This window comes from Erythrolamprus reginae, chromosome 9, assembly GCF_031021105.1.
Source record: "Erythrolamprus reginae isolate rEryReg1 chromosome 9, rEryReg1.hap1, whole genome shotgun sequence".
NCBI lineage: Eukaryota > Metazoa > Chordata > Lepidosauria > Squamata > Dipsadidae > Erythrolamprus > Erythrolamprus reginae.
Genome location: NC_091958.1, coordinates 31,100,666 through 31,112,867, shown reverse-complemented (window position 1 = coordinate 31,112,867; position 12,202 = coordinate 31,100,666). Strand labels below are relative to the sequence as shown.

At 43.5% G+C, this 12,202-nt stretch overlaps 1 protein-coding gene across 2 annotated transcripts in view; it reads left to right on the top strand.

Moving 5' to 3' along the window:
* The window catches only part of CPNE2 (copine 2), a 267,144-nt gene that overhangs the window by 58,236 nt on the left and 196,706 nt on the right, over nt 1-12,202 (top strand). For both annotated transcript variants that reach the window (XM_070760761.1, XM_070760762.1), the window contains exon 2: nt 5,639-5,835. In XM_070760761.1, the coding sequence (XP_070616862.1) occupies nt 5,668-5,835 (168 nt within the window). In that variant the 5' untranslated portion in view covers nt 5,639-5,667. The remainder of the gene's footprint in view (nt 1-5,638; nt 5,836-12,202) is intronic.

Genomic DNA, 12,202 nt, shown 5'->3' with positions numbered 1-12,202 from the left:
GCACCGGCAGCGGCATGCCCAACTGAAGCTTCCCTGGTGGGGGCGGCAACCAGTGTCCTTTGGGGCCCGGCAGGAATGCACTGGCAATGGGAGTGGAAGGGTGCTGGCTGCAGCGGCCCCAGGCAGTCGCGGGGAAATGGCGGCGGCGAGAGGGAGCTCCAGGGTGGAGGCACTGATGGTGGCGGTTGGACGTGCTGCTGGACGCTGTACATGCTGGCACTGCGGGGCTGGCACTGGCTCGCTGGCTGGGCCGGAGTTGCCAGCCCCACGTCCATGCCCAGTGCAGTGCCAGCATATACGGCGTCCAGCAGCACGTCCAGCTGCCATCGTCAGGGCTCCCGCTTGCAGTCAACCGCTCTGCCGCTATCCCTGCCTACTGCCCGATGCCGCTGTTGTCGGCGTGGTGTAACAAGAGAGAAAGAGAGAGAGAGAGAGAGAGAGAGAAAGAAAGTGAGATAGCAAGAGAGAGAGAAAAAGAGAGAGATAGCAAGAGAGGCAGAGAGAGAAAGAAAGTGAGATAGCAACAGAGAGAGAGAAAAAGAGAGAGATAGCAAGAGAGGCAGAGAGAGAGAGAGAGAAAGAAAGTGAGATAGCAACAGAGAGAGAGAAAAAGAGAGAGATAGCAAGAGAGGCAGAGAGAGAGAGAGAGAGAGATAGCAAGAGAGAGAGAGAAAGAGAAAGAAAGAGATAGCAAGAGAGAGGGAAAAAGAGAGAGATAGCAAGAGAGGCAGAGAGAGAGAAAGAAAGAGAGAGATAGCAAGAGAGAGAGAAAGAGAGAGAGAAAGAAAGATAGCAAGAGAGATAGCAAGAGAGAGAGAAAGAGATAGCAAGAGAAAGAAAGAGAGAAAGAAAGAGAGACAGATAGAAAGAGAGAGAAAGAAAGAGAGACATAGCAAGAGAGGCAGAGAGAGAGAAAGAAAGAAAGAGAGACAGAGAGAGAAAGAGTGAGAAAGAAAGAGAGAGAGAAAGAGAGATAGCAAGAGAGACACACAGAGAGAGAAAAAAGCAAGAGAGAGAGAGAGCAAGAGGGGGAAGGAGGGAAAGAGAAAGACATAGAGGGAGGGAAGGAGGGAGAGAGAAAGAGAGCAAAAAAGAGAGGAAGAAAGAAAGAGGGATGGAGAGAGAGAAAGAAGGGAAGGGAGGAAGAGAGACAAAGAGTGAGGGAGAAATAGAGCGAAAGGGAGGAGGAGAGATTTTTTTTGTCCAAACTTTTTTTAGCCCCCTCCCCCGCTCAATGTTCCCCAGGATTTTGAAAATATGAATAATGTGCTGCGGCTCAAAAAAGGTTTGGAAACACTGGTCTAGAAGACCTCAAAGATCCCTTCCAATTCTGTTATTCTATATAAAGAATTGTGATGTGTGATTTTAGGCTGGAGGACCTGGCAGTTCTGAAAAGGTTTTTACATATTAACAGAGTTTGAAAGGGACCTTGTAGGTCATCTGGTCCAACCTCCACCCCTGCCCAAGCAGGAGACACTATACCTGTGATGGCAAACCTCTGGCACACATGCCACAACTGGCACACAGAGCCACATCAAAAGGCGTGCCAGACTTTGCCCTGTGTCAGCTCCAGTGTGCCTGCATTTGCTGGCCAGGTAATTTCCAGCCTTGGGAAAAGCCGTTTTGTCCTCCGAATGCTTCAAGGGAAGCTTCCTTGAAGCCCTGGAGGCAAAAAAATCCCCCCAATGGACAAACCGGAAGTTCGGGAAAAGGTATTTCCAATTTGTCCTTGTGGGGTTTTTTGCACTCCGGAGTGTTCAGGGAAGCTTCCTGAAGCCTGGAGTGCCAAAACAGCACAATGGGCAAACCGGAAGTGCATTTTCCCAAATGTCTGGTTTGTCTGCTGGGGTATTTTTTGCCTCCGGGGCTGTCAGGTCCCAATGATTTGTATTCCTAAAGATGAGACAGGTGTTCTCTTACTATTTTTTCCCCTTATTTTAACTTTTATTTCTAATTTTACAGTTATGTTTTTGGTAGGTTGGGCAAACGAGTGAGCTAAGCAGCTCTGCTCTCTCTCTGTTGGCTGTTACTTTCTTGCGGTCTTCTCTCTTTAGTGGACCAACTGAGTCAACCTTTGCTACGCTGCTGCTATCTATTGCTTGGTTGTCATAGAGTACGGGGTGGGTTAGAGAAGAAGGGGGGGGTTTGGGAAGAGCGCAGGAGGAGAGTTAAGTTTCGTTTTCCTAGGTACCAGGAGGAGACCGTTAGAGGAAAAATTCCTGAATAGTGACGTGAGGGGAAACATGTGTCACCTGATGATTATGGACAATGAGGATTGAGCAAATTCCCAAAAGGGGGTGGAAAAGGGGTTTTGATATCTGCTTGTATCGCACCATTTTTCTCAGACTTTTCTTTTCTTTCGATGCTTCAAGTTCTGAGTTTGATAAATTCACCTTTCAAAAAGGACTGTTTCATTTGTCTGAATTCTGACTGGCAGTTTGACAAATTGTTTCCTTGATCTTTGTCTTTGTTATTTATATGTTGGAAGAAACTTTCTTTTTTTTCAAGAAAAGTTTTTTTTTATTTTTCTCTCCACATAAATTCTTACAATACAAAATACCATCTATTTTTGTTAAAATATAATAGTATCAAATTAGTAAATCATATATAATCAACAAATAAATTCTCTATTTAGTTTTGGTATCAGTCACACTCCCTTACTTCCTCCTTTCTAATTTTGTCATTGCAAAATCCCCATTCCCGGGAGAGGAATATTAATGATAAATTTAATTAGAGGACAATTGTGTTTATCTTTGACTTTTGTTGCAAGTTTTTCTCCATTCTGAGCTTTTGCTTTCCTGACTTCATCTTTACAAATTCTGGCTACCTTCTGCCTTAGCTGGTTGTCCCTCTTTCCATTTTTTCGTACTTATCCTTTTTGTCTTTCAATTTGTCAGAGAGATCATTTCCAAATGGGGCAGTGTACTCACTACTGATATCAGCAGTTTAGACATTAATGGCTGTGTGTGGCATTATTTTGAGGGGACAGCACATTTACACTGTTATACAAGTTGTATACTCACTACTTTACATTGTAGCCAAGTGTCATTTCATCAGTGTTATCACATGAAAAGATATACTTAAATATTTACAAAATGTGAGGTGGTGTACTCATTTCTGTGACATACTGTACTTCCTTGAAGAACTGTCATTAGGTATAATGAGATAGCTATCCTGGGTGGAAGTTGCTATAACTGATGATGATCACTGTTTTTCCTAAATTCACTCACTGTTACCTTCTTTGTTTGAAACTAGCAATAGCACTTAGACTTATATGCCACTTCATAGTGCTTTTACAACCCTCTCTAAGTGGTTTATTGAGTCAGCTTATTGCACCCAACAATCTGGGTTCCCATTTTACTGATCTCAATAGAGGTAACCTTGAACCGGTCAGGATCGAACTCCTGGCAGTGGGCAGAGTCAGCCTGCAATACTGCATTTTAGCCACTGCTCATCATAGATGGATGGGTGGGTGGGTGGGTGGGTGGGTGGGTGGAAGGAAGGAAGGAAGGAAGGAAGGAAGGAAGGAAGGAAGGAAGGAAGGAAGGAAGGACGGGCAATAGCAATAGCACTTAGACTTATATACCTCTTCACAGTACTTTACAGCCCTTTAAGCGCTTTACAGAGTCAGCCTCTTGTCCCCAACAATCTGGGGCCTCATTTTACTATCTTTGGAAGGACAGAAGCCTGAGTCAACCTTGAACTGCCAAGCTGCAGGTAGCTGGCAGGCAGCAGAAGTAGCCTGTAGTACTGCACTCGAACCACTGTGCCACCTTGGCTCTAGAAATGTATATAGACATAAACAGGTAGTCAATATTTCCATACCTCTCAATGGAGAATAAAATTTTAGGGGTGAAATAATTAAAAGAGCCACATAACAGGAAATCCATTGATGCTCCATTCCAAGGGTGTTCATCTCAAATTGTATAGCTAAATGTTACGGAGATTCTCAGATTCTGTTTCAGTTCTCATCCAAGAAGCTTCTTCTGCTGACTGGTGGGGGAGAGAAGGATTCATGCTCCTTGCAGCAAGCTGGTCATTTGCATCGTTTTAGAGAGTTGTTGAGGCCACGTGGAGGTTTCTCTGTGTCTTTGGTGGTCTCCTGAGAGGTGCAAAAGGATCCTGTAGTCTGTAGGTTTTTTGAAATCCGTTGTGACTCCAGTCTATCCCAAGGTCTGTGGCTAAAAGTCTAAAACGTTTAATTATGGGTCAACTCTGACCTGGATGACTAAGAATCTCCGTAGACTTTTTCACAAAGGCTGATCATAAGACCCCAGGACAATTGCAACCATGTGAACCTGGGCCAGTTACCAACTGTCTAAACTTTGACCTCAATTGTTGAGGATGCCCCAACAATTATGTGTGAAAAACAGTTATAAGTCATTTTTCTCAATCCTGTTGTCACTAAGCAAACCATTGTAAGTTTATTTTATTTTTATTTTTATTTATTATTAGAAGGGATCTTGTAAGTTATCTAGTCCAACCCCCCACTCAAGCAGGAGTCCCTATGCCATTTCGGACAATGGGCGTCCAATCTCCTCTTGAAAGTCTCAAGTGTTGAAGCTCTCACAACCTCCGTCGGCAACCTGTTTCTCTGGCTGATCACTCTCACCATCAGAAGGTTCCTCCTTAGTTCCAGGCTGAACCTCTCCTTGGGCAGCTTCCATCCATTATTCCTCATCTGGCCTTCTGGTGCTTTGGAAAATAGTCTGACTCCTCCGCTCTGTGGCAGCCCTTCAAATATTGGAAGACTGCTATCCTGTCACCCCTGGTCCTTCTCTTTCCCAGACTGGCCATGCTCAGTTCTTGCAACTTTAGATGTTTTAGTTTCCAATCGCCTTATCATTTGGGCACTTTCTCTAGAGTTTCAATGTCTTTTTTGTCGTGTGGTGAACAAAACTGAATACAGTACTCTAGGTGTGGTCTAACTAAGGCTTTATAAAATGGTATTAGTACCTCCTTAGTCCTAGATTGTATCCCTCTGTTAATGCAACTTTTATTTATTTATTTATTTATATTTATTTATTTAGTCATGCATGTATTTGTAGTATACAAAGAAATAACACTGTTTAAATACATGATTTTGGTACTAATAAGAGAAAAATATTAGGACAGGGGATGGAAGGCACGCTGGTGCACTTTTGCACGCCCCTTACTGACCTCTTAGGAATTGGTGAGGTCAACTGTGGAGAGTCTAAGGGTAAAGTTTTTGGGGTTAGGTGATGATACTACAGAGTCAGGTAATGAATTCCAGGCATTAACTACTCATTTGCTGAATTCGTATTTTTTACAGTTGAGTTTGGAGCAGTTTACTCTGAGTTTGTATCTGTTATGTGCTCGTGTCTTGTTGTTGAAGCTGAAATAGTTGTTGACAGGAAGGTCGTTGTAGCAAATGATTTTATGGGCTATGCTTAGGTCGTGCTTAAGGCGGCAAAGCTCTAAGCTTTCTAAGCCCAGGATTTCAAGTCTGATTGTGTAGGGGATTCTTTTGTGAATAGTGGAGAATTTAGGATGGCTCTGGCTTTTTTGGCTGCTGCTGCACATTGCTGGTTGAGGACTTCCTGTAGTAAATGGGCTTATTTGTCCTATATTGCTTTCATTCCCTTTTTTTGCTAACCTGTCTCTTTCTCTCCTGCAGACTGCCAAGAGCTGCTTCTGGCTGACCCAATGGCCTACACCATCAGCCCCACCCCATCTGTGCCAGTGGGAACCCCAAATTGTGTTTGCAGAGTGGAATTGTCTGTTTGTGGACAAAACCTTTTGGACCGGGATGTGACCTCGAAATCGGACCCTTTTTGTGTCTTATTTATGGAAATCAATGAAAAATGGACAGAGGTAAGACCCAACGATTGTCCTGAGTCTTTCTCACATGTTCTAAAAGCCTTAATTCTTACAGGGAAGTGATGCAGGTGGATCCGCAACAGAACTGAGTCTGAAGATGCAGGAAGCTGAGACAGTGTCCTGTTTATAGGATACCTTCTTTCCAAAGGGATAGAAAGTTTTTACTCTTTTGGCCTGTGTCCAGACAAACATACCTCTGTCTTCTAATGTCTGACGGTTAAGGACAGGACAGGAAAGGAATAGAAAATGGAATGGAATGGAACGGAATGGAATAGAATAGAATAGAATTCAATTCTTTATTGGCCAAGTGTGAATGGATACACAAGGAATTTGTCTTTGGTGCATGAGAGGTAAGAATCATAAAAGAGTTGGAAGGGACCTTGGAGGTCTTCTAGTCCAACCCCCTGATTAAGCAGGAAACCTCATGCCATTTCAGACAAATGGTTATCCAATCTCCTCTTAAAAACCTCCTGTGATGGAGCATTTACAACTTCTGAAGGCAAGCCCTTCCACTGGTTAATTGTTCTCAACCCAATTAAGTGGTTTATTTGTGGGGGTTTTGACTTGAGATCTTTACACTGTAGGCTTTTTGTAGAATCATAATTGTGGACTGTCTAGGCCTTTGATCCAAAATTTAATCATCTTTTCATCTCTCTCAAGACTTTAGTACTTTGCTCTCTAATTAAGGCATGGCCTCAATCGTTCGATCCTAAAATAGGATTTGTAGATCAGAGTAGAAGAGAAATAAAGCTCATTCCATGTATTAATATTATGCATGTTCATCTGGGATGAACAAAGGAGGCGAGATGGAAGAATTGAGTACATTTAAATCTCGAAAAAAGAGAGGCACAAAATTGCTATCTTCAGCTCAATTCAAACAATATGCTTAAAGATTCAGTTAAAGTTGGAGTTGTTGCATTCAAAGAACCTGATCAGCTTGTTTAGCATTAATCTTGTGTGTGTGTGTGTGAGAGAGAGAGAAAGAAAGAGAGAGAGAGAGAGAGAGAGGTAATATATTGCTTGAACAGACTGAATTTGTTTAGAATTAAGGGTACGGGTAGTCCTAAACCCTCAACTACAACCGGGAACTGAAAAATTCACTCCAACCATCTTCTAGCAGTTTTTCCTCACAAATTAGAAAAGAACTTTTGATGTGTCTTCCACAAAACAAGTACCGGTACATTATGCATGAGCAAAGACACCGCTGTTTGTTTCTGTGGCTGCTCTTAGTTGGCCCTTCCTGTCAAGAGGAGATGCCAAAATAAACCAGAAATATCTCCGCCAGAGTTTGCTTAGCAAAAGATTCTGACAAGTCTCACCTTCTGGCTTCTTCCGGTTTTCAAAAACTGAAATTATAAACTGAGGATAAATTCTGGCAGCAGAATTTGAAATAATTTTGAGGTTGTGATGATGCGTGCACTCTGAGGGATACTTTATAGTTCTCAGATTTGGTAAAATACACATACAAGTACAGTGATAGCTCATCTTATGAACTTAATTGCTTCCAGGACGAGGTTCGTAAGGTGAAAAGTTCGTAAGACAAAACAATATTTCCCATAGGAATCAATGGAAATGCGATTAATGCATGCAATCCCAAAATTGACCCCTTTTGCCAGCCGAAGCGCCCATTTTCACACTGGTGGGATTCCCCTGAGGCTCCCCTTCGTGGGAAGCCCCACCTTCAGATTTTGTGATCCCACCAATGTGAAAACGGGTGCTTCGGCTGGCAACAGGAGTCTGGAGGCAGGGCATCCCAGCGGCGGTGGCGGGTTCATAAGGTGAAAATAGTTCGGAAGAAGAGGCAAAAAAATCTTAAACCCCGGGTTCGTATCTTGAAAAGTTTGTATGATGAGGGGTTCGTAAGATGAGGCATCACTGTAGTTTCAACAGTGACTGAAGTTAGAATGGCACTGAAAAAATTGACATGACCATTTTACACTTATGACTGTTATGAATGGCAGGGGGTGGCACAATGGTGAGAGTGCAGCACTGCAGGCTCCTTCAGCTAACTGCTAGCTGTAGTTAATCAGTTCAAATCTCACCACTGACTCAAGGTTGACTCAGCCTTCCCTCTATCCGAGGTGGGTCAAATGAAGATGCAGATTGTTGGGGGCAGGAGGCTGCTTAGAGAGGGCTGTGAAAGCAGTGTGAAGTGGGATATAAGTCTAAATGCTATTGCTATTGTTATCCCCATGGTCATGTGATCCAAATTCAGACCCTTGGCAACTCTTATTTATGATGGTTACAGGGTCACGGGATCAGCGGTGGGTTGCTCCCAGTTTGGCCCAGTTCTGTGAACCAGTAACAGCGGTGGGAGTCTCTGTCCACCCGCCTAGGACGTTTCTGAGCAGTGGGCTACGAGCCGGAACACTAAATTGCGCTCGCTGCAGTGGTTCATAAGTGCTTGTGGGGCCAGCGTGATTTTGCTTCTGTGCCTGTGGAGGCAGCAAAATCGTGCAAGGAGCCACAGAAGCACCTGTGTTTCAGCGAGGTTTTTTTTGCTTCTGTGCATGCCGAAACACAGGCGTACCTGCGGCTCCGTGCGTGATTTTGCTGCCTCCACAGGTGCAGAAGTAAAATATTGCTGGCCCCGCAAGCACTTACGAGCCATAGTAGCAATTGTTGCCATGAGACCAGGAAGGGCGGCAAGAACTGGAGAAAATTTGTAATGGGACGTTGCAAAACAAAGAAGGAAATAATGAAATGACCTGAATGCTTCCTTCTGTCTTGTCCCTTTTAACTAAAGTAACAACGGCCTCATTCAAGAAAAACACAGTTGTCAAATTTCAATTAACCCCAATTTGGGCAGTCAGACACAAATAACTGCGCATACCAAGAAATGGGCAACTTTTTCCAGACCATGAGAAACTCCAAAAAGAATTCAGTAGGGCCAAGAAAAGTATTCATTTTATTTAGATGCATGTTTTATCTATTATTGTTCTCTTCTTGGTGTTGCGTATGGCTCATCTGCACTTGAACAACGGGAATATTTTTTTCCAACTCCTGCTTTTGGTTAATGTAAACTTTTCCTGTGCAACTCTGCTGCTAAAGAAGAAATTAAGTAGCCATTTGTCCAGGATGGTACAAGGTCTCCTGCCTGGAGTAGGGGCAGACTAGAAGACCTCCAAGATACCCCCCAAATGTGTTATCCTTGCTTTATTTTCAATATTCATAACATTCTGCCTCTCTTCCTAAAATTCCACTTACAGATATATTGGGGTACAGCTCTCATTCTGGTTTGGGGTGATAATGTCATTCTCCCAAAATATTTGTAGATCAATTGAGTTGCATTCAATTCTACAACCCTTTTGCTGCAGTTGTCTCATCTTTTCATACTTTATACTGCCTTTAATTTTAATTAGGCACAAAATATAGAGCCCCCATTAGAGGGCCAAGTTATTGTTTACCTTTGTAGCAAAGTATGATTAAAAAAACAGTCAAGATAAGTCTCCTGACTTGGTCAGGAGTTTGGACCGAAACATCTCCGAGGTCCCTTTGAGTCTATGATTAGCCTAATTTCTAAGATGTACAATTTCTGTGATGGCAACCACACTGACAGTTTTGTCTGTTGCAATGCTCATAAAGATACCACTCTATGAAGCCTTAGTAAGACCACACATAGAATGCTGCATCCAGTTTTGGTCCCCACTGTATGAAAAAGAGGTTGAGACACTAGAAAGAGTGCAGAGAAGAGCAACAAAGATGATTAGGGGACTGGAGGCTAAAACATACAGTGAACGGTTGCAGGAACTGGGCCTGGCTGGTCTAGTGAAGAGAAGGACAAGGGAAGACAGGAGAGCAGTCTTCCAACATTTGAGGGGCTGCCAAAAGGAGGAGGATCCACCTATTCTCCAAAGCACTTGAAGGCCAGACAAGGAATAATGAAGGGAAACTGATGAAGGAGAGATTCAATCTAGAAATAGGAGAAATTTTCTGACAGAACGATCAATCCATGGAACAGAAGTTGTCTTCAGAAGTTGTGGGAGCTTCATCACTGGAAGAAACTGGACTGCCATCTGTCAGAAATGGCGTAGGGTTGGATGAGGTATTGGAGTAGATGTCCTACAAGGTCGCTTCCAACTCTGTTATCATGTAAGATAGGTAGAATTTTGATTGCACTGCTGAGGCTGCCATCTTGACTTTTTTTACAATCCCTTGTGGAGTCTCCCCTTTTATCCTTGAGATGGAGTCATCTCTGCAGGGAAGATCAGATCTGTCCTTTTTGCGTCTCTGTGACAGCTTTGTGTCACCGTCTCCTTCCTGAAGTTGAACTGAAATTCGGCATCAAGAGCCGTTAATTTCATATCTGTCTGAAAGATGTTTAATGGGTTTTTCCTCACCTCATTCGTCCATCAAGGCGCACAGAGATTTAATTAAATAGCTCCTGTAAAAATGATCTGAAAGGTGCATTTTTGTTTAGCATTCTGGGAGTCTTGTGCAAATAAGAGTGTAGGGGGGAAGAGCTTTTTTTATATATATAAAAAATCCATTCAATAAAATCAAGTCAGAATAGAGCTATAAGGGACCTTGGAGGTCTTCTAGTTCAACCCTCTGTTCATGAGGTAGACCCTATTCTGAATGTCTATGGAGATCCTCAATCATCCAGGTCATGGAGACACTATATACCTATACCATTTCATATAGGTGGCTGTGCAGTCTCTTTTAAAAAACCTCCAGTGAAGAAGCACCCCACAATTTCTGGAGGCCAGCTGTTCCACTGGTTAATTGTCCTCACTGTTAGGAAGTTTCTCCTTAATTCCAGATTGCTCCTCTCCTTCATTAGTTTCCATCCATTGTTTGTTGTCTTGCCTTCTGGTGCTTTGGAAAATAAATTGACTCCCTCTTCTTTGTGGCATTAAATACTGGAAGACTGCTATCATGTCATCCCTAGTCCTTCTTTCCTCTAGACTAGCCAAACTCAAATCCTGTAACTGTTCTTCATATGTTTTGGTCTTTAGGCCTTTAATTATCTTAGTTGCTCTTCTCTGCACTTTTTCCAAAGTCTCAACGTCTTTTTTGTAATGTAGTGAACAAAATTGGATGCAGTATTATAGCATTTAGACTTATATACCACTTCATAGTGCTTCATAGTGCAATCTGGGCCCTCATTTTGCCTCCCTTGGAAGGACGGAAGGCTGAGCCAACCTTGAGCCGGTGGTGAGATTTGAACTGCTGAACTACAGTTAGCAGTTAGCTGAAGGAGCCTGCAGTGCTGCACTCTAACCACTGCGCCACCAGGGGTGGTCCTTCCATGGTTTTATAAAGCGGCACTAATACGTCATTAAATGGTGAATATAATGAGAGCCGGCTGTACCCCCATCTGTAGCTTTGCCTGCTGCTAAGGAATGGGGCTAGGTGTGCAGATGTTCCAATAAAAGGAGAAAGCAAGCCAGCAAAAAAAATTTCTTTTTTGGATGCAAACGTGCAGCATTCCGTGTGCAGAAAAGTCGCAACCAGCTATCAATCCCGGGTTTGTAAGTTCTGCTGTGTAATTACTACTAATACATAGCTGATTGCTTGATTGCTACCCTCCCAGACAATCCTGTAAGAATCCGTTTGGAGAAGATAGTTTGAGTTTTTCTACACTTTCTCTCCTCCCTGGCAGCTGCCTTGCAATAACGCACTGTTCCATTTCCCTACCAACCTTCCGGTTTTAGCAAAATTACCATATTGTGTTGTGCCTTTCCAAACATTTCTCTCCATTTAAACACCCCCCCCCCGCCACACACAAATTTCTGCAGAAAGCTTCCCTCCCCACCCCCCGGCTCTTTTCTGCAACTTTGCCCTCCTCCCCACGAGAGAGACTTATTTCTGGCTTTCAAACATTGGCAGTTTTTGTTTCAACCTTTTCCCTTTGCTAATGCTGATAGATTCCAGAGTAAATAGTAAAAAGGAGCCATTTGCAGTTGCAACTGTAAGTCGGCGGTTGGACACTGCTGTCACAGGAGGTAACAAGGTGACTGCTTTCAACAGGAAACGAAAAATGAATTTCTATATTTCCTTGTGTAGAGTTTCAAAGAAAGTTTTGTGACCAAAGGGCTGGGGCGAAGAGCTTTGGGCGAGGGAGAGAAGGCAGCGGCCGATCAGCTGCTGCGGAGGAAAGAGCTTCATCCAACTGGCAGAGGCAAAAAGTCCTATCCCCATTGCTGCTCTGCCATAGGGCAGCAGCAGTTTCTCTCCCTAAAGGCAGCAAAGAATGGGGCCAATTGCAGGCCTGCTTTCCTCCCTGCCTCTTGCCTCTCCACCTCCTCCTCGCTCAGCAGCTGACCGCGGTGAGTGAACAGGAGATTCGGGAGCTTATTATATCGATTGGTAGAATCTCGTGTGCTGCTGCGGGCCGGTTAAAAGACCTCAGCGGGCC